We start from the raw sequence: 27,170 nt of genomic DNA on the forward strand, positions 1-27,170 counted from the left end.
ATAAAGTTTTAAACTGCGTATCACAGTACTAAAAAAAGCGAGTGGTAAGGAAACCTCAGGAAGTCAAAGGCTTGTACAAAGAGGTCCTCCCAAGATGTGAGTATTTCATTCATAGAAAGACCATGCAGACAACTGCAATAAGTACAAAAACACGGTAAAGTTGTGCTTATAAATTTGAGTTCTTGTTCGACGTGCGTTTGAGCGTCCGTTTGACGTTCACATTTACCAAGTTACCAATTGCAAACGTTTATATTTTGCACAAACTTCTTAGCTTCATTTAGTCTACTTCCATCCATTTATCTATTCATCTTTGCATTTATTTAGTAAGGTAGTCAGATTATCGGGTCAGTCATTTAGTCCAGCACTTTCACTTCTCCTCACTTCACTTCAAATATAATCATGACTGCGACGTTGAGTACAGTGCATCAGCAATTGTACTTTTTTGACAACAGCCTTGCTTGTTATAAAAGAAAATTTGTTCTTGCGGGGATTTAGTGAAGACACCGGCACGGGCGTTAGGGCCGATTTACACGATACAATTTTGTCGCATGCGACAAGCTCACGAAAGGCCTACGACATGAATTACGATTGTCGCAGCGTTTTAAAACATGTTTTGAAATGCTACGACATTTTTTCTGACGTACACAACAATCGTAAAACATTTCGTGGGCCTGTCGTAAGCCGTTGTCGCATGCGACAAAGTCGTACCGTGTAAATCGGCCCTTAGTGATCAATCCATGCTGATCCGTGTGTCCAGACCAACGATCAGTCCATGCCAATCCCTAACGGTTCAGAAGTACTGGTGATGAGCAATATGGCGGACGTGAGTTCATTCGACGGCTGAAGATAAATAATGGATGACCATAAAAATACGGACCAAAGGAAAACGGACTTAAAAAGGAAACGAGTTGAAGAGGACAACAGATCAAAGCTTTCACGTTCTGAGGGATTTTCTTGGTGGACTTCCTTATTGCTTGGAGTTGAGCCATTTGCAAGCAGCTCTAGCTGTTCGACAAGAAAATCAACGGCGTCAGAACTGCACTCAGAAACGGGAAACTAAAACATCAAAAGATATTCGGGGTATTATTCAAGAAGAAAAGACTCTAATACTTCAATTACAGCATCTGGGTAGGAGATTGTAAGGACTATTTTTTGGTCTGTTTGAAGAGCAATCGAAGAATCGACAGTTGCAGTTTTAGTGGTGACAATTTTGTTAGGATCAAATTGTCAAGTGGCTAACAGAACAGGAATTGAAGCATAAGGAAACTGGAGGGGCATTTTCTTCACAATAATGAGTTTCATTTTAAGGGTATCAAACAGACAGCAATGACAAACAGTGTTCCCGTTTCCACGGCAACGAGTGCAAAGACTTCCGGTGAGGACACCTGTCTCAATCTACCTGAGCCGCCAGAGGAACCAGAAGACAGTGATTGTTGTGGTACTGGCTGTACTCCGTGTGTGTTTGACATTTATGAGGAAGAAATGTCAAAATGGAGAAAAGAATGCGAGAGAATTAAATCCGGGGAAAATGTTAATGAACCTTCGCAATTGACGGAAAGCGTATTGAGCAACTCAGAGTTTCGGCCCTTTAAACTTGAGTCTATTACAGTTCATACGAGGGATTCCTGCATCTACAGGTTTCATATACCAAAGAACAAGTCACTCGGGTTAGGTGTCGGGCAACATTTGATAATGAGGTAATTTGATGAAGTGTTATGTACTGTATAGGCGCTCGATCTAACCACTTTGCAACACTGCTGCTACACTTTTGGTGTGCAGACACTTCCTATAAATTATGTAATTATGTTATGCAGAAATCATTACTAGGCGATTGAGTTTCACAGTCCTCGTTACCCAGCTCTCTCTTGATTTTAAAGTCAGGGGTGCGCAGGCCTTAAAACAGGAAAATACGATGGGTGTGGCCCGCCCCCCCCCCCCCTTCTCCCACAGCCTGCAGAGTATAGTTCCGTTTTTATTCACTTAATTTCTCTATGTATTTTTGTTCTTTTTAAATAGTGGCATTATTCTCTAAAACTGTAAAATATATTTGTAAAGTAGTCTCTGAGCCAAAAAAAAAATGCATTTTGAAGTTGAAAAGTTTGAGTAATATCCACGTTTTTAGGTTCGCTTTTGGCTGCCTGTATTCATATCATACTTCCTTCAAAATGCACGAAATGCAGTCTCTGGCAACCTTATTTTCAAAATTTACAGAGGGAACATGCCCCTGGACCCCCCGAGAGGCTCGCACCTCAGGTGCTTGTTTGGTCCGTCTCCTTCTTGGATCGCACCCTCCCACAAAAAAACCAGCCTTAACGGGCCTGCAACGTCAGTACCACTTTAATAACAATACTTTAATCAATGTGTAAGACTTAGCGCAGAAAAGAAAAAAAAAATGGGCATGTCAAGTCAATTTTATCATTAAGTGAATATCAAATTAATACAGAACAATGCTAGCCCGCAAATAGCTAACGCTAATCTAGGCGGGTAGCGAGTAGGACTATTTACAGAGTAAATTTAAGTGTGAGTATTACATATTATTAAGTAAAGAGATAAAATAAATATATATGCACATTGAATACTGTCTTGGTATTAAAGACTAATAATAAAAAATAAATAAATAAACAAAAGAAGTAAATGTAACTTTTCAAAAAAGGTTGTTTAATGGTAAGGTGCTTTTAAAGTACAACCTCCCTTGTGGGAGTATATTGCTAAGATTGTAGATTGTAGAATTTGTAAAATCTGCCATCAAAAATTTTTCTTCCTGGAAACATTACCCTGATACTACATGTATGGCAGTCGGGATGTTTTTTCTTTTAACAAATGCGAACTATTTAGTATATTGTCATTTAATTTGAGTCGATTGGTTTAAGTGTTGCAGATTAAGAAGCTGATGTATTGATTTTTTTAATTTTTTAGAGGAAACTTTGATGGCAAGTCCATCACTCGGCAGTACACACCACTTTCAACCACAGACTGCTATGGCTTCTTTGATGTACTCATCAAGGTATTGTCTTGCTTGATTATTAAAATGTCTTCCTTTCTTTCTTTTGATTCGGCGGGTCTAATCTGCAGGTTGCAGGTCGCAGGTCACAGCTTGCAGGTCATTGTTTCACCAATACAGAAAGCATCCTAAACATTCTTAAAAGCTAACCTTTGGCCTAATTAGGCCTAAACAAAAGCTTTTAGGCCTAAGGTCAGCTTTTAGGAATGTTTAGGATACTTTCTGTATTGGTGAAACAATGACCTGCAAGCTGTGACCTGCAACCTGCGACCTGCAGATTAGACCCGCCGCTTTTGATTGCACAGAAATTAAGTTGTATGAAATGAGTTGATAAAATGGACCACCATATTACACAGAGATTACAAAGTCCAGACATTTTAAGCATCACACCTTCTCTTTTAAAAGCTACTCTGTAAAGCAAAATTTCCCTCAAATCCAAATTTTATGATGTTTTGGACATCAGAAGTTCCCAGACCAAACACACTGTCCACTATTCTACCATTTTGTTTCCTTTCAAACTACAAGTTTGAGGCGAAAGTCCCATACAACACAATTCGATTTAGGAATGTCGTCACTTATAAATATTCGTAATAATGTATTTAGTAATTAATCAAAATTCGATATATTTTATACAAGCATAGTACAAATTGTAATAATTATGTTTATTATATACGCAGCTGTTCTTGACCACAACCTGTAATTCAGTCTTGACTGTGAGAGGTTGAAATAAACAAATCATTCACACAAATCATTCATTCACAAACAGACAGTAGGAACCCATGTTATACTTCTGGCTTGAGAGAGGGGGCCGCCTGTAGTGGAGTACTTTAGCCTGTTAAAATGTATTGACAATGTTCTAAGAAACCCAACTCAAACAAAAGTAATAAGTCTTCCCAAAAAGTACTCATTTAACACGCTATATCATAACTCACTATTAAATTAGAGCCACTGCTGTACAATGTATTTTCTCCTAACTCACAAGTTTTATAAAAGTGACGACACATTTAAATTTGCAAGACATGTTTCGGTCGTGCAACGACCATCTTCAGTTGAAAGTAGAATTAATTTGAAGTTACATTTGAATTTATAATATGCTAAACAAAGATAAATAACAACGTGAAATAAATTGGGAATCTAACAAAATAGCCAAAGGTAACAAAAAAGAGTGTACAATGGAACATGTTGATTAGAACGAGAGAGTTAAATTAACGTGATATAATTGCTTATTTAAAGAAGGTTGCTCCCAGGAAATATGTAAGGCCTCTTTTATCTTGACCTGGAATTTTCAAGATAAAAGAGGCCTTACATATTTCCTGGGAGCAACCTTCTTTAAATAAGCAATTATATCACGTTAATTTAACTCTCTCGTTCTAATCAACATGTTCCATTGTACACTCTTTTTTGTTACCTTTGGCTATTTTGTTAGATTCCCAATTTATTTCACGTTGTTATTTATCTTTGTTTAGCATATTATAAATTCAAATGTAACTTCAAATTAATTCTACTTTCAACTGAAGATGGTCGTTGCACGACCGAAACATGTCTTGCAAATTTAAATGTGTCGTCACTTTTATAAAAATTGTTGTTAGTCTGCTTCTTTCCAGAACTCACAAGTTGTAGGTAAATCAATTGCTGGTCAGACAAGGGCCAGCAAGAAAAGAAAATCCAGCATAACCTGTACATGCGCAATATCGACAGTATTGTGCACAGTCTTAATCAAGCAGAATTTTTCATACTTATACAAGCTTTTTTTTATACCACCTAGGAGAGTATACAATGAGAATTCTCATATTTTCCTTAATCAGTTTTAAAGATCATTGAGTAAACTCACGCAGAATTTGTATTGTGAGAAGAAACAGCCACATGTGAAAACTGAACAGAGGTCAAAATTAATGAGATGGTTAGTTAGGGCAAGGAGCGAGGACCTAGCTCTGTCCAGCTTTTCACTTTGCACAGTAATATAATGCCTACATCAACAGAATCAACTACAAACTTCAAACTGCTCACATAAACAGACCAGTTGAAAACATTTACTACGGTATATTCTACTATATACTTAACAAAAACTCTTTTGTCTAATTTAGGTGTATCCCAATGGCAAAATGTCAAGTTATGTTCAAAGTTGGCATGTGGGGGACATCATTGAATGGAGGGGACCATTTGGAAGATTTTCGTACATACCAAACAAGGTACTTAAAACTATTTCTTCAATGACACAGATTTTTTTTTTTTTTTACATGAACAACAGCACAGTATACATGACAGTACCGTGTCTTTGAAGCATTCAGTACCATAGTTTATTATCTTTGACTGATAACTTTTGACAGAGAAAATTGGTTGTTCTCAGACTTGTGTTTAACAACTTCGTTTGTTCATTGTAGTGGTGTAAATATTCTTAATATGTGAAAGGAGAGCCATTTATTCTGGCCAGGACGCTTACATTTGTAAATGTAGACAGGAGTCCTAAACCACTTGGGCAGCCCCTGGACATTGGCTGAATGTGGTGGAACTCGTCAACACCACCTTGATGTACAAATTTTCACTTTATCAAAATTTGCCTCAATTGGTGCTCCTGTTTTTGATTTCTTACTGTAAAAACTAAACTCCTCCTGTTGCTCCATAGATGACAGAATATGTCATCTTATTTTCAAAGGTTCAAATCTTCTTTTTTTTTAATTTCTTGTATCATGTTTGATATGACTTGCAGTATCGTCGCATTGGCATGTTAGCTGCTGGTACCGGCATAGCTCCGATGCTGCAAGTGATACAGGGAATTGTAGCAAACGAAGTTGATGAAACTTTCATTCACTTGGTGTACTCCAATCACAGATATGACGACATCTTAATGAAAGATATACTGGATGAAATGAAGGCATACTGGAATTTTTCAGTGCTGTATATCCTAACCAGGGTCAGTTTGATACTCAGTGGATTTCATGTTACCTCTTTTCGACTGTCTTTGTGCCTGATGAAAACAATAGATAATCTTCTTTTGTTCGTCCACGTGCATTTTTACGTTTCTTCAGGGATCGCGTTAAAGAAGAAATCGTGCATTTTTACACAAATAAAATCCAAAAAATGCATCATCGAAATTTTAATGCGTCCCAGGACGCAAGGCACTGACTTAAATAACTCGCACAACTTGCTTTGATTTGTCAGTATATTCTGTTGTTTGTAAAACTGTTGGAGCGATCTGTGATCATAATTGAAGTTCTAAGAAATGGGGTTTAAAACATCTAAAAAGGTTAAAACTAAATTTTCGACCGCCTTCTGCGGTCTTCTTCAGAGGAATGTACTCTGCAAGTCACTGAATGCAAATATATAGCAAAAGACGTCACTGTTCGTTGCTCCTAAGGGAGGAAACCAGTGATGCATAAACCCTTGGAAAGGGTGCTCTTTCATTAACAGAGTTCTTGTCCAGGAATGAATGTAACGTAACGGCTCTAGAAAAAGCCTTTGTCGGCCGGTCCTATGCATATGCGTCAATATTAATTCCAAGTTGGTTACTCTCTTTTTCTCTTAATTTAAAACATACTCTTTTTCTCGCAGAGGGTCACCAAGAATTTGGGACCCCCAAAGAATGCTTGGGACCCCAATTTGGCCGAACATGCGGGTCCCAGGACCCAGATTGAAAAATCCTAGTGCCATCCCTGTTCTTTATTGTTTCTTCTTCTTTCTTTGTGGGTACTGTTATATTCTCAATCTGCAAGCTTGTAAAGAAAAACAGGCACCTGCAAAGTTGCTGTTAATAAAATTATTTTTTTAAACAACGATTTTTCAATCAGTATTTTGGCTGACTGATTGATTGATTTATTAACTGATTAACAGATTGACTGACCGACTCATTCACGGATTAACTGATTGACTAAACTGGTGGATTCATTTACTGATCGACTGACTGACTGGCTGACTGACTGACTGACTGACTGACTGACTGACTGACTGACTGACTGACTGACTGACTGACTGACAGACTGACTGACTGACTGACTGACTGACTGACTGACAGACTGACAGACTGACAGACTGACAGACTGACTGACAGACAGACTGACTGACAGACTGACAGACTGACAGACTGACAGACTGTCTACCTGACTCTTAAGTTACTGATAGACTGACTGACTGACTGACTGACTGACTCTTAAGTTACTGATAGACTGACTGAATGACAGACTGACTGACTGACTGACTGACTGACTGACTCTTAAGTTACTGACAGACTGACAGACTGACAGACTGACAGACTGACAGACTGACAGACTGACTGACAGACTGACAGACTGACAGACTGACAGACTGACAGACTGACTGACTGACAGACTGACTGACTGACAGACTGACAGACTGACAGACTGACCTGACCTGCCCCACTGATTAACTGACTGGCGGAATGACTGAATGACTCATTGAATGACTGACTGATTGATTCATTGCTGTTTTTCGATTAATTTTTACAGGAAACTGAAGCTGACCGGTCAAAGGTCAAGTACGGTGATAACGTGAGTTATGGTAGAATCAACCAAGACCGTGTGACTCATGAGATGCCGGAGCCATCACGTGATATCCAAGTGCTCATTTGCGGGACCAAATCATTTGATAAAGACATGATAAATTATTTAAAAGCCTTGGGCTATACACCTGATATGTATTTTAAATTTTAGGTGACAGGGTCTACTTTTTCAAAAAAATCTTGTACAAGTTGTAAAGTTGTATATTTTTTTCCATTTTCTTCAATCCTTTGAACGAGATTTTTGCAACAGATATCTACAATTTACTAGTTTTAGTGTAAAGGCTAGGGTTTTAAACATCCATGTCATCCTTAATTTAATATAGAGAAAGCGTGCCGGAAACAATGAATGATTAAGTTGTTTCCTTTTTTTTTTTAAGGTCAAAGCCAAACTTTCGTGCTAGATTAGACAACTTACAGAATGCAAATCGTACGAAAAAAAAATCGTTTTTTTCTTTTTTTTTTTCGTCGTTCTTGGTATATATTTTTTAAGGAAAACTTTCGGTTCTTTCTCTTTGCTTTAATTCTGTAAAGCCTGTGAAATAAAATAAAATGTTCTTGAACAACAAATATATAGTTTGGTACATAACTGCCCAACTTCAAAATTGAACGAACAGGGGCGGATCCAGGATCTTTCTTATGGGAGGGTGTACCACTAAGGAATTGCGTAGCTGACTGGTGACGTTATTTTTTGGAGAATACCAGTTGTATTAGAAAGCCTCAGGTCATCTCAGGGGAGAGGGGTGCGCAGACTGCGCACCCCTGCACCCTCCCCACTACTTCCGCCCCTAAATGCATTATTTCTTAATGGTGATGGGCGGGTTGATTGGAGAGGGAGAGGCGATAATAAGTTCGGAGGAGGGGGGGGGGGAGGCGGGATAGTAATAGGGTAGAGGCCAGGGAGGGACTTTTTTCATGCAATTCTTCAACGCAAAAATGAATACTGTCCTAAGACAACTCTACGGTTATAGCCATCCCAAAGAGACATCTTGAGATCATCACAAACCCATTGTGAAATCAAGGAGCTTTGTGCTAAAGTGCGGGCTAAAAGCCTTAAGATTTCTGCACAGAAAAGACTGAAAAGATGCGTATTATGTGACGAGCTCCGCGAGCGGACAAGATGAACCAAATCCGGCGCTGTGATTGGCTACCCGTGCGGGAAAGATGGCGCTATCTTGCTCGCTCTGGATTTCTCGCTTGATCCCGCAAGATCAAAGATCAGTTTTTGGGGTTTTATCCCATATGATAAATTCTTTATTGACCAAGCTTGTTCGGTCAAGATGGCTGCATATTGGCCTCGTTCTTTATTTGCGTGTTTATGGACCTCGACTTCGTCTCGGTTCAAAAACACGCCAAAAAAGAACTTGGCCAATATCCAATATTCTTGACCTCACTCTTAGTCAATAACCCTTACTAGTGCAGCGCATCCGAATCCCCTATAACAGATTAGAAGAAGGACGTGAACTCGTGACGGTGCATGCGCAATTGGGGTGCACACTGGTCTATCAAATGAGCAATCGAGCCGAACGATTGGGTCTTACACAGATGTTTCTTGGGTTTCGTGATGCGTTCCTGTCCCGCGAATACCTGACAACCGTCTGGCCCCAGTTGTTCGAAGGGTGGATATCGCTATCCACTGGATAATTAAATTGGTTTTGCAGAGTGTTTATCCGCTGGATAGTGCTATATCCGGTGGATAGCGTTATCCAATTTCGAACAACCGAGGTCTGTTTGGGAGGCTTGCCGTAAAGGGTAAACTCGACTTCGTGTTCTCGACAAGAGCTGAATGAGTGAAACGTGAACGTAAAAGGATAAATCTGCTGGAGGAAGTTTGTCTCGTGACGTAACCGTCTCGCGCGAGGTAGCGTCTTCTGTGATACTATTGAGTACATTCCAGTATGAGGATCGTATTCATTAAGGAGCTTAAGCACGAGCGTTCTTTAGACGCGGACGGCAACCGGGAGAGAACATTTTGCGTACCAGGGCATTGATGTCTCCTGGATTCTTATACCAATCATCCCTAATGGAGAAGAGGTACTTAGCAATGTAAATGCGGTTGTGTGAAGACAAGTTAAAAGGGAAAACAGCTCACTTCCGGTTGCCGTCCGCATCTCAAAAACCAGCGTGCTTAAGTTCCCTATTAATAGAGAGCTTAAGCACGAGACGTTTTTGTCAACACGGACGTTTTTAGCAACCGAAGACGGGTTCTAGCGAGCGATACGACGTTGGGGCATTTTGTCCAGTTTTCATGATACCGAGGCCGAGAGGTGCATTGCTTTAGGAATTGTATTTCCATGCAGTTGCGCCAAGTTAAGATTACATCTTCGGTGGATGGTCCCGAATTCAGCGACCTCGCGCCAATTGTAAAAAAAAAGACAACTGATAGATTTCTTTGTAATAGAACGCAAACCAAGAGAGTAGAGGAGAGATTTTAACGAAATTGATTCAAGGCTTGCCGATAAATAACGTATTGACTGGGTCGTTCAATGTGGGTCATGCGGGAAAACTTTAATGGTCCCCTGACTTGAAAGATAAACAAGTGGTGCTTGGGTTAGATGATTAGAGACTTGGTCTCGCGCGCTCCTTTCCAGACATCCGCATTCCTTCAATCCAAAAGTTAAGCCGTGAGAACCTCTGCAGCTGTTGTCGGCATGCAGCCGCACCTATAAATGCAACAGGCCATTTCCGAGTTCATGCCTGCCTCCTCTTCAAAGCGAGTCTAGATGCGCAGTTTTTGTGAAGGTAATATGGAGTTTAAGCACGCGCGTTTTTGAGACGCGGATTGCAACCGCAAGAGAACATTTGGCGTGCCAGGGTAGTGGTGTCTCTCAGAATTTTATATTAATCATCTCCAATGGAGAAAAGATACTTAGCAATGTCAATGTGGTTGTGTGAAAACAAGTCTAAAGGGAAAATAGCTCACTTCTGGTTGTCGTCCGCGTTCAAAAACGCGCGTACTTAAGCTCCCCACTTAGTCCTAGTTTACATATGAATAAGTAAACTAGGACCAATTACCTCCACAAAACCTTCGCAATTAGACTCGCTTTGAAGAGGAGGCAGACATGAACTTGAAGGCTTAGGTTAACATCATCGCTGGTTTAGTTTGTCTGCGAAGAAGGCCATCTTTTTTAAACCAAAGGCAAAAAGAAGCAATTCGCCAAGAAATCACTCAAAATCATTTTTTATATAGATATTTAACCTTCTCCCCTCCCCTCTACTCTTAAGTCCCACTGCCTGTGGCAATTGTACCAACTCTCCTTAAAAATCAAATTTCCTTTTGGTTCTAACAAATCATTCTGAGGTAAATAATGAAAAACTTTCATTTTATAAATTTTTGCTTCTTCGCTCCTTGTGTCTTGTTTTTATCATCTGATAGAAGAGCGTTTTCTCACGACCTAACAAAACTTGCTAGATTTCGCTTGACTTGCAAATTTTATGCTAATTTCTTTCGCCACGTTCACCGAACAAATTCAAAATGTCGGTTCGAAGGGTTATTTCGCAGTTTTCAAGCCAATTCTCTTGCTTCTTTCCCAAGTTAATTATGTTTCGACGTTCTTTTCTCCGTTGAGAGAATGAACCAGAGCGACCCAAAAGTTCATGTGTTGTTGGACAAGGCTGAGGGCGAATGTTTGAAGACTGAAAACTGGGCATGCAGCTTTGGGAGATGTGATTGCTGACATGCGACGTGCGATTGCTCCAGGTAACTTTGATTTTAAGATGTCTTAGCTTTCATATTAATAATGTTTAGCGACTCAGGGTTATAAATGACCGTTAAATTTGCGCTGATACTAAAACTCTAAGACTCCAATAATTTAATAGCATTGACAAATAACTATATTGGGTTGCGTTCCTTCGGTGGCGTCCGCAATAAAACTGAATCGATCTGTGACAGGCAGTTGGCCAATTATTCTGCTCCTGGAGGCAGCAAAACCTCAAAACAATATTAAAGTAAAATATTACGATCCACGAATCCACCTCGGTTGAGCTCGTTTGAAATCAGGTTGCTAAACGCCAAGTATCACGTCGTCATCATCATTGTTGTCATGACGTCATTAAATGATTTGGTCAAGTTTAATGCTATAAATGAAACTTCCGGTCTGCTTCACAACAATTTTCAATTTTACAAGTAACTTTTTCTAGTACGAGGACATGTGATGACAAATTAGTTTTACCGTTTTTACAACGAAGCTGTGGAACGACGTATCACCACAATTGAGACATTTGTTAAGTACCTTTAAGGATGTTTCGTTTAAAGGGTGTGTTCTGTACACATTTAAGATACCCTGTTTATGTACGTTGTAATTAAAACAGTTTTCAGAACTTAAGATACACATGTATTTAGATATCTTTTCCCAGCTGGCCTTCGTCTACTAACTGAAGAAAAAATACTTTTGTATATTGGTTTTCTTTAAAAAAGTTAATCAGATAATTTTCAATTTCATCAAAACTAAAGAAGATAAATCGTTAAAAAGACCATATAAAATACTTTTCTTTAACTTAAAATTATACTCTTAATGCAGACGGAGTGTCACTTGTTTCAACTTCCTCTTGCTTTTTTCCTGTTCTTCATTTTTCATTTTTTCTAGATTTTCGCGTTTTTTTTTTGGTTATTCTTTATATTTCTTCCGTTTTTTCCCGAATTTTTCAAAGCGTCCTCAACTTTTTGAACTGAGCTAGCGTTTATTGACTTAAAATGACTTTATTTTTCCAGTTAATGATGACATTAACGAGACTTCTTATAGTATTTATTAGAGTTATACAAAAGGAATATTTCAATCTCTTTTATTTCATGAGAGACCAATAGTTATTTACATTTAGATCCGAAACACTGCAAATTAGATGGTGTTAGCAAATTTTTTGCCGGTTTGTTTAGGTAAAAAAAAAATAGTAGCCCTTACCTAATACACCGCTCAAAAACTGCGACAAAGAGCTAGTTTAACTTAGAATTATTGGATCATATAATTTTTGTGGATGTTTCTTAACCTTGAACTAAAAATATAAATCAATTTTCTTCAGAAAGGATTCTTATGGCTAGATGAGACGCTTTGATGACGTGTCAATTACCAAGTTCAACTAACACGCGCTTGTATGGCCTTGTCATGAAGAAGCCCTGGATTAAAAGAGGAAAAGGTAAGAAATTCAAGAAGTAATTAGTTTTAATCTTTCTACTGTTAATCACTATTTTTCTCCGGGAGCAAAGACACTCAGTTAAATCTCTCTCCTTTGATCTGTACACTCCACCTAGGTAGTGTTTTTTGGGTGTAAGAGACTTCCCTATAAATGCAACGGTTTACTGACGGATAGGCGCAGGTGATTGGGTTTTTTTGAGGGGGCGGGTTGGGTTGAAAGTGCGGAAGAAATAATTTAATGTTGGGAACATCGTGAAAAGATGTTTTTAGAGAGGCATCCCAAAGGACTTTTACCCCAGCATTACGGAAAGTAAGCCCCTTTTGTGTCTGGCGCCTAGGAGGCCTTAATATTGTTAACTGGATAAGAGCGTTAGGTCCCAAGAATAGGCTTTGAAAATTAGGGGCACGGTATATTGCAATCAGAAAAGTGTAATTTCCAAGCTTCGAATGGGAAAGGGAGGTAAACGGGACGGGACGGGATGGGATGAACATCTCTTTGGCCCGCAAATTAAAGTGTTAATTGCACCGCGTATGGAGCGTTTTCACATGACGTCACGGCGGCCATGTTGGTGTTCCAAAACAAAGGAATATCGGCCATGATGGTATACCAAACTAATCCTCCGGGAATTGGACAATATTTTTATGCAAATACTTGCTTTTGTTTCAGTCATCCAATATGGCTGCTTGTCACATGAGTGAAAACGCTCTACACTGTCTGTATGACCACACACCGCTTCAGGTTGTAATGTTTTCTGATTCAAAATAAAACTGAATGGTGTCTCACGAGCTATGTCTGTTTACAAGCTCACGTGCTGGTACTGTTAGGCCAATACTTCCATCTAGCTGCAAAAGAAAACGTTTTACAGATTTTCTTAAACATTCCTTAACCTAGTTTCGTTAGTAACGTAAGTTTTATTTTATGTTGGTTGCAGGACAAATCGCTTCAGAACAAAGAAAATGGCTTTCAGATGTACAAATTGGCGGAAATGGAAAGATTTTTCTGACAGAAGCAAGCAAAGGTACGACTAGATAAAAATATTGATAAGAGAAAAAGCGAAAGATGACTGTATTCACCTATGACAAGGCAAAACATGTTAGAAACACGACAATACTTCAGTCGCAGTCGACTGCACGGTAAGCTTGCGCTTTAGGACGCGCGATAGACGAGGATTAGACGCGGTTAAGGCGTGGCTAAGGCGCGGCTCAATTATGAGTTAACGTCATAGGTTGTACGGTAGTCTATGGCTCTTTTTATATTTAATCGTCGAATCCAAGCAAGAGAGAAGAGGATGATCTCCGCAGAAGCAAGTCAAGGTAATGTAACGAGGTATGCTATATTAACCAATGTTCAGGTCAAACTCTCTGAAAGAAAAGCGCTGCAATAGTGAAAGTTAGAAGTGCGGTGGCATGCAACAAGCGGGCATGAGCTGTGGTCACGATGGGTATAATTGCCTACTTTGCAAATGGTTCAACTTCGCTTGACAACCAATAATCGTTTTAAGTCTCGAATTTGGGCCGTGGTACTCGAAGAAAAACTTCTCACACCAGTAGACAACCCGGCAACCGTGAATTCGATCGACCCACATAAGGCGTTGAATACGGGAATCAAACCCAGGACACATTGTTGGAGGGTGTATGATGTCAATACTGCGCCAACACTGCTCTCGAATACTGCATCAACAGAATGGCTCATGAGATGGGGTGGTGTCCAATCGCTTATATTTTTTGCAAATAATTGACGGAATATCAAATAGCTTTGGAAGACAATTAAGTTATCCCAAAGCGCAGACTCGTATAGGAAAACTAGTACTAGTAGTTGCACTATGTAAAACAACATAATGGTCGCCAATTGATGACTGGGACCAACTCAATGGTCCTTAAAATTTCGGTCGCATTAAGGGACCCTTAGAGTATTTGCGAATAGCCTCACTAAAAGCCACGGGTTACAAAAAGAAACCTAGTTAATTTCTCTTTACATTTTCCCTGCAAAGATTTACCACTATGGGTATCGATACAATAAGACTTATTTTTTGGCTGTCAATTTCAGGATTATGGCCGTTACCATGGCAACATTACATCTAATGACAGGCATATATATTCCTATTTTCGGCCTAAATTCCTTTATATTCAGTTTATACTTTCCGTGGATGAAATTTCTTCCACATTATGGAAATTACATCGCCTGGCATTTTGAAGTCGTAAAAAGTCAAGGTCGTTCAGATGGTTTTGCCAATATTCTGTAGTTTGTCATTTTTGTCTAAATATATTCGATTAACAAATATAGGGTATTTGATAGGAACTGTATGTGGTTAGAACTGAACCAATTTTTAGAAAAAAATACCGAAGGGAACGACGCGAGAAAATTAGCAGTTAATGTTACAGATTTGATCACGCTTACGTCACAAAAATAAAAAAGACTCGCGCGATTCAGGCTTTACGCGCCAAACTAGTGCTCAGCTTGCGCTCGGCCCTAAAACTCTAGGGAGCCTCCTTAAGGATGATAGCAGTAGGAGGGTATTATAAATTATGATTGAGAGCGATTGGGTGCGTCTTTTTTCTGTCTTATTTACGGGGTGGTTGTATTAGGAGTATATTGGAACAAAAAGACCAGAATCGTATTCTTAGTATTGGACTGGAACTACAATACTCGTCACAAATCGTTGAAACAGACAGCGTTTCTCTCGAATTTTCTGGAAACATCCTGAGATTTCTACTTCACACTGTTTCCCCCCCCCCCCCTAATGTTGAGCCACGCGTGTTTTGAAGCACTGAGACCACTATGATACCCAAATCAACATTGGGGAAGGGGAAACAGACACAAGTGTTTCAAGATTTTTGACGAGTATTGTAGCTTGCAATGGAGGCTAATGCGCGGGAAGATATTAAGAAGTATTTGCATTTGAAAAGTTTCCCTCGTAGTAGCCTCCATTGCAAGCCAGTAGTTCCACGACGAAAAGCCCGCTTCTCGGTCTTTCTCAGTCTTCTGTGAAACCCCACAGAAACTCGTGCTACGCAGGCTAGCGTAAATCCTTACGGTGATTAATTAGCCATTATCATCTCTTTTGATAAAGAAAAAAAATTTGCGTTTCATTCCTAACCGAAGTCTTTAAAAACTAACCCCTTGATTTAATAGATCACTTCGATGATTCGGCAGCCATTTCGATTTCTAATGTTTAATTAAAAGGATATTATGGGATGCTCAGGGGGCAAATTAATATGTATTTCCCCCTGGGCATCCCATAATAGCTATTGGTGCAATATATTTCAAATGGCCGCCGCATCGACGAAGTACTTTATTAGATGACAGTTTACCGTTTGGCGCAGTTGGTTGAGCATCGAGACAGATCATGTGGGAGGTCGCGGGATGTTGCGGGTCCGAATCCCTGCAGGACCAACATTAGGGGTCTTAAAAATGATTGAGCAGAAATTGCTGCCTTTGGAAATATTATTTGTGACTGATTAGACTTTCAAGTCTTTGTGGATAAGGGCTAGAAAAAACTCTCTAACTCAAGCATTGTTTGCAGAGAGTAGGGTATGGTGTTTCCCTTTTAATGTGGTCTGTCATAGCGAAGGGCACGCTAATTAGAGGAGTCGCTCTGTTGTACGACCATCAACATGTTGTGGCTGAAACTTAAATAAAGTAAGCTAATTGTTAGCAGAATGAGGTCAGATTAATTTAAGCTTGGCATCGCCTGAGACAGTAATGCTTGGTTGAAGGGGGTAGTTTCTAAAGAAACTGTGGTGCTGCGTTGGTGGGGAAGTACTACACAAAAATTTGGTTTTATCAACGGAGTTGATAACGTAAATTGACCACCGTATATACAGGGTTTCTAAAAGATGACGTTTTGAGTGTTAGCCCTTCGTCAGAGCGAATAGTAGAGTAGGAGCTACGTTATTGGTAGTAACATGGCAACGTGAAAAATAGGAATACATTAGTTAAATACAGAGCGTTCTTTAAAACCGTGGGGATTAAGGGTGCCGATTTGGAAGATGAATTTTTGTTCCAGATTGTTGCAGCTTTCCGTCGTACCTAGATGTAGGGAAAGGCCGCAGATAGCCATGTGTTGTTTGTGTTACTATTTACACCAAACCAAGACCCAAAAACTTCAACAATTAATAGGTCCGCAAATTACCAACGAAACTACATTGCATAGCCATAATACCGTAGCCGGACAATTCCAGAAAATCTGCCGCTTACTGACTCCGAGAAATCTGTTCTCAGTGAGGACCTAAATTCTGTGCCTATTGCCAAACGCACCAATGAATTTTCTATTAAGCAAGCTGTTGAAAAATTCCTTCGCGGCGTTCATTTAAAAGCCTTTTTCCCTGACAAAGAGGATGATTCGGACACTTTGGACAAAGATATTTTTGAAACACTTCAAGTTCGCAAATCTAAATGGTCGGTCGTCATTTTTTATCTCCCTAACCACTCCAAACAACTCATGGCTATGTGCGGCCTTTCCCTACATCTAGGTACGACGGAAAGCCGCAAGAATCTTGAACAAAAATTCATCTTCCAAATGGGCATCCTTAATCCCAACGGTATTAACGAACGCTTTTCATTTAACTAATGTATTCCTGTTTTTCACGTTGCCATGTTAACCACCAATAGCGTAGCTCCTACTCTACTATAAAAAGTACACACAACCCATAATTCCTCGATTCGCTCTGACGAAAAACTAACGCTCGAAACGTCATCTTTTAGAATAGCTGTACGGTGGTCAATGTACGTTATCAAGTCCGTTGATAAAACCAAATTTTTGTGTAATACTTGGTTGGTTGAGGTGATGCTTCAGTTACTGTACCGAAACTCGAAGTGGACTAGAAGAGTTCCAGGCTAGTATCAACTTGTAATTGAAAATGGTAGATTGCTGGATTGCTGATTTGCTGATTTGCTGGTTTGCTGGATTGCTGGATTGCTGGATTGTTTGATTGTTGGATTGCTGGTTTGCTGGTTTGCTGGTTTGCTGGTTTGCTGGTTTGCTGGTTTGCTGGATTGCTGATTTGCTGGTTTGCTGGTTTGCTGGTTTGAGCGAATGAGCGATTGATTTGATTTATTTATTGAGCGAGCAATCATATCTCTTTGGTTGATGCAATCATACGCGGGGTGGCGTCTTGCGATGAATTAGTCTAATAAGTCTAATCAGTCAAATCAATAAGGAGGTACCAGATTAAGTATTAAGGGGGCTGAAATCAACAGTGGTTTGTGTGAAATGGTGATTAATAAGAGCAATTGGCGTTTGTATCTTAAGAATTAATTAAGAAGGGTCGGTCACACGCGCAATCGGGGTGGAGACACTAAAGGCAAGGCAATATAGTAAGATGCTATAAATTAAAGAGCACAAATACAGAACAAGGAGAGGAATAAGATGTGCCGGGCAGCCTAAAAAGATATTTCAAGACAATTGGGATATTTCGGCTCAAGTTACTTTTAAAAGCTAGCCTCACCCACGGGAGAAATTTGAGAAAGAAAACATCAAATTGAGTGCTTGCTCCCTTTGATAAGGTAGGTAAAACCACTTGCAAGACGGGTGGGATTTCACTGAGGACATACCAAACTGATCAGTTTGGGACAAAAAAGCTAACTAGGATGACATACCATTTATGAAAACAGGGTTACACTAGAGCTCTTTTAATTTTCGGCGATTTTGAACCGAAAGGAATATCACAAGAAGCGCGCGCGCACGCACGCACACGCACTAGAATACTGCTAATATGAGAGTAAGGCCTTATTACTGTTGGTTAATATAGTATGTTGTTTAACAGCTCAGTTTTTGAGATATCTTGACAGTGCAGCCCTTGATATAAATAGTTTCCTTCTGCTTGAATACCAGTAAGAAAAGTTGAGGACCCGACCGGCGAGACGCGGCGCGCGCACACGTACGTACGTACGTACGTCTCTTTACGATGGGAAAATCCGTGTGTTGGCACACTATAATATTCAACAATCGTATTAACCTTCGACACTCATCAGACCGGCGCATATCTCCGGTTACTGTAGCATGAAGCGACTAGGAGTATTTCAACTCCCCCCCGGATGGGATGCCAGTCCATCGCAGGGTTACCCCCAGCATTAAATTCGCCGGTACCCATTTATACACCTGGGTGGAGAGAGGCACCGTGAGAGTAAAGCGTCTTGCCCAAGAACACAACACATTTTCCCCGGCCAGGACCCGAACCCGGACTACTCGATCCAGAGTCGAGTGCACTTAACCATGAGGCCACCGTAGACCCTTTTGATAACCAAAGGTATGCTTTTCGTTCACCAATATTGGCGCAATATTTTTCACATATAACTGGGTTGCACTGTCAGGCAGTAAATTAAAACCAAGGTTAACCTAGCAATTGAAGGACTATGCGCAAGTTAATCATCGTAATGTGATTGTTTTTCCTCTTTTGGTTACTTCATCAAACGGCGCTTAATTTTCAGGAGAACGGTTGCAAGACGCACTCAAAAATTGAAGGTGATAAGATGAAGCGGGGCGACGATAGTTTCCCTCTGTTTTCTTCAATCTTGTTTCCCTCAAGCTTTGTGTGAGGCCTGAAACAGTTCTCTAGAAGATTTTTCATCGTTTATCAGCTGGAACTCGACTGTGGGTACCAAAATGAGGAAAAAAGTCAGTTTTGATGATTTTGTATTTAGCCCCTTCAACATGCCATTTACTAGTTGCCTTTAGTAACTCGGTTCGAGAGCGGGTTTTGGTGCAAAGTTGTTGCAATGATTTCATGTTGGTTGTTCGTTTAATTAATATAAACGAACAGTGATTTCTTATTAGGAAAAAATCGTATCGTATCGTACCGACATTCGCTCTCAGACCCGAGGCTGAAGTTAATTTTGGAAGTGGTCTGTATTGTCTGGGTTTGCTTGTGCACTACTCGAAGGTAAACTTCACCACGATTAAATGTAAGCGACTAATTGTTTGTCCAGCGCTGTTGTAATTTAAGCTGAAGATCGCGAAGTTTCGACTACTTTCCGCTTGTTTTCATCCGACAATGAGGTCAACTGTTAATTACACATTACTCAAATTTTAACTTGTTCAATATTGTAATCGGTTGATCTCTCCGCGCAATGAAAACAAGATAAAAAAATGTAGCAGTCGAAATGCCTCGACCAGCAGCTTGAGTGAACACATCGCTAGACGAACTATCAGTCATTTACGTTTAATCGTCGATTTTGTTAACGAGTAGTGCATGAGAAGAACGTTTATTGAGCATTGGTTTTAAAAGTAAAGTTCGTTTCACTGCTTAGTAAGCTAGTGATAAGACCTAAGACGGCAGAAAACAAACTAAATTTCTAGATGTTTGTGAACTCTTTAATGAAACATTTTTCATGGTAGCTGCGTCAACTAAGGTGGACTTTGACCTTTTGCTTAATTGACACTTAGAGAAAATACGGCGTCCCAAATACGCATGCGCCGTTTTTTTTTTTTAAAAAAAAATCAAGGTTTATTGTCTAATATTAAGAACAACGAAAAAAGTAAGAAATAAAAACCTCACTTAAGTTGTGTTGTTTATTGTATCCTGAATATTTACAACAAATAAAGGTTTTCTAAGTACAATTTTTTTTAAAAAGTTGGCGCATGCGTACTTTAAGCGCCCGTACTTTTTCTAAGTTTTTTGGCGGGAAAATTTGACTGACTTTGCACAACGTTTCCCCTGACAACATTTCTAGAAAAATAAATAAATGGAACTTCGCTCATATTTTTTACACTACCTAAATAATTACACATCCTCTTGTAAAACAAATACAAAAGTATAGGAAACTTAGAAATTTTGCAGACTTCTACATCCCTGTTGAACCTTCAGTTTTGATTTGTATTATAGAAGAAAGAACTTAAACCACAGAACATAATGTTTACAATCAAAATTGTTTTGACTTCTTTCAATGAAAAAGCCTTTTCACTGAATAAAATGAACTTCAAAAACGTTTGTTTTGGTTTTCAAATTTCCCGAGCGCCAACATCTTGAATAATTGTGACGTGTAATGGTTGCCCTATAGTTTCAGAACAGAAGTTCTGTGTGAAAACAACAAGGTTAACCTAAACAGGTCACAATTATTCAATATGGCGGCGCTAGGGAAATTTGAAAGTGAAACTTATGAACAAATTTGATGGCAAACATTTTGCTGTGTTTAAAGTGGAGATTCCCTTTAAGATAGTATGCTCTTAGATCCTCAGTTATTGAAGAAAGCTATGTTTGAAACGTTTTATTGTTTCTTATATTGCACAAATTACCAAGACGTTTTTCTACTGGACAAAATACTTCCCTCACTGAAAGCAAGACTGCTCAAAAACGCGTTGCCTTGGCGTAAAGCCCCTTGAGTTGCAGAGAAAACGTAAAGTCTTGACTAGTGTGCAAAACACAGCTAAAATTACAGTTAATGTATTCGACACTGACTGACTTTGAACTTTCGTAGAAACAATGTTGTGAATTTAAAGCTGTTAACTTCTGGTATGTAAACTTGAGGTATATGCTTTTGGACTTACTTCGTGGGAAAAAAACAGTTGAAAAGACTTGGCCGCAACAGAAATATAAATAATTATGAAAATAAATAATGAAAATCTTTCACTAATCTTTAATTCTAAGTTATGCAAACATAACGCAAGATATTCCTATCCGATTTCTATGTTTTGATACGCCGCTAATCAGAATTGAATTAAAAACATTGGTTTTTAAAAACAAAACTTCTATTGAATTTCTTCAGTGGTTGAAAAATATGAATATCACAAGAAATTAACATTGACGGTCAAGTTTGTGGTAAGAAGACCCACACAAGAAAAATAAACTTCTCTACTTGAAAAATCCTTTAAAGGGAAGCAAGACTCCTAGGAAAGAATTATTTTGAACTTACTTTCAAAAAAGTGTTCTTATCCAGAAAAAAATGAATTTCAGAACCACAATTTTTTTAATTTCCCGGACTCCGCCATTTTGAATAATTGTGATATGTACGATTGCTCTATTGTTTTGACACAAAGAGCTTGTGTTTTGTAACAAAAGCCCAACCATTACGCGTCATAATTATTCAAGATGGCAGCGCCCGGGAAATTTGGAAACCTAAACACGTGATTCTAAAATTTATATATTTCGGTTACAAACACTTTCAATGAAGAAAGTTCAAACAATTTTGAGCTTAAACACCGATGTTCTGTGGTTTAACATTCTTTTTTTTGTTTTAGTGGAGTTTCCCTTTAACTTTCCTGGGCATGTTGGATATAACAGATTCAAATAACTAATTTAAGTTTGCAAACCGTTCATTTCGACAAAAAAAGTTCAAAGTCAGTCAGAGTGTCACATATTTACTGCAGTGTTACCGGTGTCAAAACTTTACCAAGGCGGCGCGAAAAGTACGCCCTATATTATGCGATAAAAAATTCTTGTGAAATGCGTCGCCAAAGTGCTTTGCGTTCGTTGTCCAGTAGAAAAGGTCTACAGCAAAATTAACAATTTGTTTGAGTTAATCGTGGAACCCGTATGTCTGCGGGAAATATTGCTTGCTTTCGCGAGCAGCTTTGCGCTTGAATAAACTGAGGTATACAGACCAAGGAAAGCAAATCAAACAGGAAAAGATACCCAATTTCACCTTGTCAAGGAAATTTACTCGTACTGAGAAACTAAAGCATATTGACCTAATGCAAAAATGACCGCCAGTAAATTATTCTTTTGTCTTCGTGCAAATTAGTCTAGCCTCGTTTTACTGCCAAAATCCTTTCAACTTTACACTTGCCCACGAGTCTTGAAAGGCTAATTAACACAAAGACAAAAGACTAATCAATTGGCGGCCATTTTTGCATTCTTTTCAATATGAAGTGACTGAATTAATTACCAGGTGTGTGTGAACTGTCCAAAGTGCAGTAGTTCAGTACGAAATGATCGACGTTCAATTAGCATCTAATTTCTGTCTAGGTAGTTAATTTGGGAAAAGTTGAACGTTTTCCGTGTCTACTGAAGGCGGAAAAAATCAGACATGCGATTCGCCACTGTTTTGTATAATTCTGAGAAAACTAATCGAAAACACTATTGAAGAGCTCGTCACCAAGCAGGTTGCTAAACCAATTTCTTTGAATTGGGCTAAGAGGTGCATCTTTTGAAATCAAAATTTTGAAGACATATATCCAAACAAACACGTCACATTGCACATTTAGTCTTTAAAATAGGCCTTTTACAGCTGGTGATCACATGGTACGAAATTCGCCATACTGGGGAGCCAATTTCGCACTGGGACATCTAAAACAATAAAATTTAATGAAAGTTCCCAATGCGCAATTTGCTCTCAGGTGTGGCGTTTTTTGTACCACGTGATCACTAGCGGCAAATGGCCTATTTTGTTCTTTAAATCTCTTCAGGCACACAATTTTTGAGTCAACTATTGTTCCCTTATTAAATTACAAAATAATAGAGATTTATTTCCTTTTTTCGTAAATTAAAGAAAACGAAAAGGTAACAATAACCCTGCCAAAAATGTTTTTGTGGAAAACGTTTCATAGAGTTTTCGTTATTTTTCAGGTTGCGAACACCTTGGCAAACCGATTGTGGTAAATATTCAATGTTGGAATTCAATGCCAATCCAATAAAATTCAATTTCAATTCAATGTCGATCTTGCACTGTGTGGGGGTGAAACTTGCGTAACTTAGTTGGAAACGTTTGCATTTTAGTTGGAATGACTGCTGTCTATGACCTGGGAGACTTCTTGAACATTCACCTTACGAGTCCGCTAGTCAACAAGTTGCTCCTCCAATGCGGGAAAGGCTGTCTACATAATTCTCGCCGGCCTATGTTGGTTGAACACCATTGCATATACACTGGATTAACATTGAATTGACATTAAATTTCATTGCATTGAAATTGAATTTCACTGAATTGGCATTGTATCAATTCCAATATTGAATATTGCCACAATCGGTCTGCCGCTGATATACAACCTAGAACAGTCAACCTGCAAAATTCCTTTTCGACGTCATGCTCCATCTTTTCGCAGACAGATGGCACTGAGTTCTTATCCATCCAAAGCTATAGGGAAGATATATGTTTACAAACATTGCTTTTGTTATTCAAATGTGCCAACCACAGGAACAAAAGACCCTTTGTTTCGACAGCCGAGGCTCTGGTTTGCACATTAACGACAATAGGTGACGTCAACGATATCTTCCAGTTGGGTCCACTTTAAAACGAATTCTTGAATTCATGCTCTAGTTCATAAAACGAATTGTTCTTAATTTCTTTCTTTTTGTTGTTTAGTACTGTTTGGTCTGTATAACTTCGGTCCTCATAGCGAGACATTTAAATACCTCAGCGCATTAAAAAAAAAAAAAAAGCTTAACTGCCGCGTACCATGCAGACATTAGAGTTTCATGATAAACCCATCTATGGATCAGTGCAACGAACAGGTGGACATATTTTAAGGAGGCAACGAAAGATAATCGGGCAATTAATGGCTGGTAAGTTTTCTTTTACTTAATTAATTAATTTATTTATTTACTAATTGTGTAGGAATTGATAAATATAGAAGGCTTCAATCTATAAAAGAAAAGTCACTGTGAAAGCAGACATTTTCGACCGTTTATTCTAATCAACAGGGTTAACGCCATCCGAGCTTGCGCATAGTTTTATAGTTAAGTTATTCTCGAAGGAAATAACTGCGCGAGAAAGCAATTACTGTAATTTCATTCTTGTCGGATAATTAGTCCCTTGATGACTTGGGTTAAGAGTGGCGCGCTGGTTATAAGTCACGACACTGTGCTCTGGTCCTGAGTGTTCAAATTATTGTAGCCTCAAGATTTCGCATTATTTCATTCAGAGTTTTCTCCACATGAGCATTCTCCTTCGTCGATGACGTGAGACTTAAGAACATTTTTGTCGTCGAACCTAAATAAACTTTCCGATTTGTCAAGTTGGCCACGAAATGATGAAAATATACTTGAATTTAGCAAAGACGTTTAGTTTAGCGATGAATGTTTATTAATTATTTAATTTATTTATGATTAATTGATTAATTGATTCATTTATGATTAATTTATGTATCTATTGATGGCGTGAGTCAGACGTGAAGAGAACTTGAAAAAACCGCACGGAGTTTAAAGTCAAGTACTTAAATCACTTCCTATTCTATCACTTTGATGGCTCGCCCCATTTTCTTTTGCTATGGGGTAAATCGTTTCAAATGTGGATAACTGTGCCAGAACAATAAAATTACCACGGCATCACGAAAAAATTTTCAACTTATGGCGGCGCCAAGAAATAGGCCATTTCCGAGTTCATGTCTGCCTCCTCTTCAAAGCGAGTCTAAGTGCGAAGTTTTTGTGATGGTAATTAGTTCTACTTTACATATGAATGAAAACTAATTTTCATAAGAAAAACTTCACACTTAGACTCGCTTTGAAGAGGAGTCAGACTTGAACTCGGAAATGGCCTATTGTAAAGTCAAAATAGGCGATGTTTTAGTTAATTTTTCTGATTAAACGCTTTGTTTGAAAAAAAAAAAAAACGATTTCAAACAAATTGATAACACTATTTGCCCCGTTTTAGGTTACCTTTTTTGGAGTCCAGGCTTTCTTTAAAAGGATTTTAATGATCACGGCTCTTACTTTCGAATCTGTTTTGATATTTTAGATTTTACCGTTTTTCTTCAGAAATTTAAGAAAAAGGAATAGAATTTTCAGTATGTCAGATCAATTTTTTTAAACGAATAAAAAATATTCTTGTCTTTTCATTTGACGGCCGCAACGTTCAACGCCAGACTTTTAATTCAAAAAACTGTTTGAAACGTTTTGACGAAGTTTCGACTATCTTTTCGTAATTTTTAAGTAAACATTTGGAGAAGGTACTGGGAATATATATAAGATATTAAAACAATATAAAAATTGTCCCTGCCGGTGGGTATAATTCTCATAGGTCAAATGAACTGCGCCGTAAAACGTTTGGCGATAATCGAATCTGCCCGAGTGTTCCTTAACTTGTTGGTACATTTACTTTAAAGATTTTAAAACGATGGTCGATGATTTCACTTCAGTTTTTCGCCTCAAGCGTTCACCTAGTCTAGTCACATATTTCCACGAAGACAATTCCAGGACATTTGTCTATGAGCTAAAATTAAGGGAGCTCAAACTTTCAACAAACTGTGCTATTTAGAAGGATTGATTCTATACCCAACTGTTTCGTGTTACGGCAAAATTATGATGTCACATGAAACACCGATAATTGTTTAACGAGATTCATTCATTGTTGCGACGTAATAGGTCACCATGGCAACAAAAGAGCCGTGTTAAAACAACCCATATTTTGACTTTAAACGTTCATATCTCAAAACCGAACGCGGTAACCCCAAACTTTTATTGCTGGAAAGCAATAAGCAAGCAAAGATAAAACTTTCTATAAAAGTTAAAGAAAATACTCTGGGGCAGATTGATAGCCACCTTTCACAATTGAAAAATGTTAAGGTGGCTCTGGCTCTGAATCTGCTTCAGAGAATTTTTTAAGCTTTGCGGAGAGGTTTATCTTAGCATGCTTAGTACTTTCGGCAGCAAAAATTGGGGGTAATCGAGTTCGTTATTAAGATATAAGCGTTTGAAAAGTAAGGTGGCTCTTTTGTTGCGATGGTAACCTTTACATCACATTAATGAGTGCATCTTGTTAAGCAATTGTTGGTGTTTCATTTGGTAACAACATTTCTATTACGCAAAATAGTGTTTGACCTCACTAAGAATAAGTCTTAAGACCTGTTGCAATTTTCTCTTGGAAATGTCGAATTTTTAATTAAATTATGCCGGCTCATTATTTCCTTTGAGGTGTTAATTTTAGAACTATATTTTTTAAGCTTGATTTGAAAATTTGAGGTTTTTAATAACTAGTTTTACTCAGTATTTTTGTCATTAAAAAGGAAAAGATCTGGCTATCAAAAAACTTTACTGAATCTCTAATTTTAAAGAGAAAATTATAGTGGGTAATATCTCCTTAAATTTTCCTGTCGTTGCACCAGCCAATATAATAATACTTTAATGTATTGACATTGAGCGATCAATTCAGATAATGCTAAAAAAGGAAACACTTTACAAATTCCAAATTGTAATTCCAAAATCCAAATTCCAAAATTCCAAAATTTAAATTCCAAAATCTAAACTTGGTAACGGTTTGGTGCCAATATCCCGAAACAAGTTCGATCAACGCATCGTGTTAAGGAATCAAATGATCGCTCAGTGTTGAAACAGTGGCTGAGGGAAAAACTATGAATTTTTCCTTGGTTATGTTACATGTACTAGTCATAGCCAATTTATATTTGGGTTTAGTCCTTGCAAGCAGATCCATGAAGATATGAGGATGTGATAGTTCTAAGTTCTTCTCCATTCAATTCCATGCCAGCATCATGTCTTGTGTAGATGTAACAAACAAAGAGGGAGTTACGACAATTTTTTATCACTTCAAACAAACGCTCTTACCAAAAGAGAAGTTGGCGTCTTGATCAAAATTGATCCGGCGATTCTAAAAGAAGACCTCATTGACTTTGATCAGCCACTATTTCTAAGCTATCTTTAAATT

At 38.5% G+C, this 27,170-nt stretch overlaps 1 protein-coding gene across 1 annotated transcript; it reads left to right on the forward strand.

Moving 5' to 3' along the window:
* Nucleotides 1-792: 792 nt before the first annotated feature.
* LOC138023584 (NADH-cytochrome b5 reductase-like) lies at nt 793-8,081 on the forward strand. The gene is made up of 5 exons (XM_068870600.1): nt 793-1,697; nt 2,917-3,004; nt 5,086-5,190; nt 5,709-5,912; nt 7,462-8,081. The coding sequence occupies exons 1-5, from the start codon at nt 1,327-1,329 to the stop codon at nt 7,663-7,665; spliced, it is 972 nt and encodes a 323-aa protein (XP_068726701.1). The 5' UTR covers nt 793-1,326; the 3' UTR covers nt 7,666-8,081.
* Nucleotides 8,082-27,170: the final 19,089 nt, after the last annotated feature.

The sequence above is a fragment of the Montipora capricornis genome, chromosome 11 (assembly GCF_036669925.1).
Source record: "Montipora capricornis isolate CH-2021 chromosome 11, ASM3666992v2, whole genome shotgun sequence".
NCBI lineage: Eukaryota > Metazoa > Cnidaria > Anthozoa > Scleractinia > Acroporidae > Montipora > Montipora capricornis.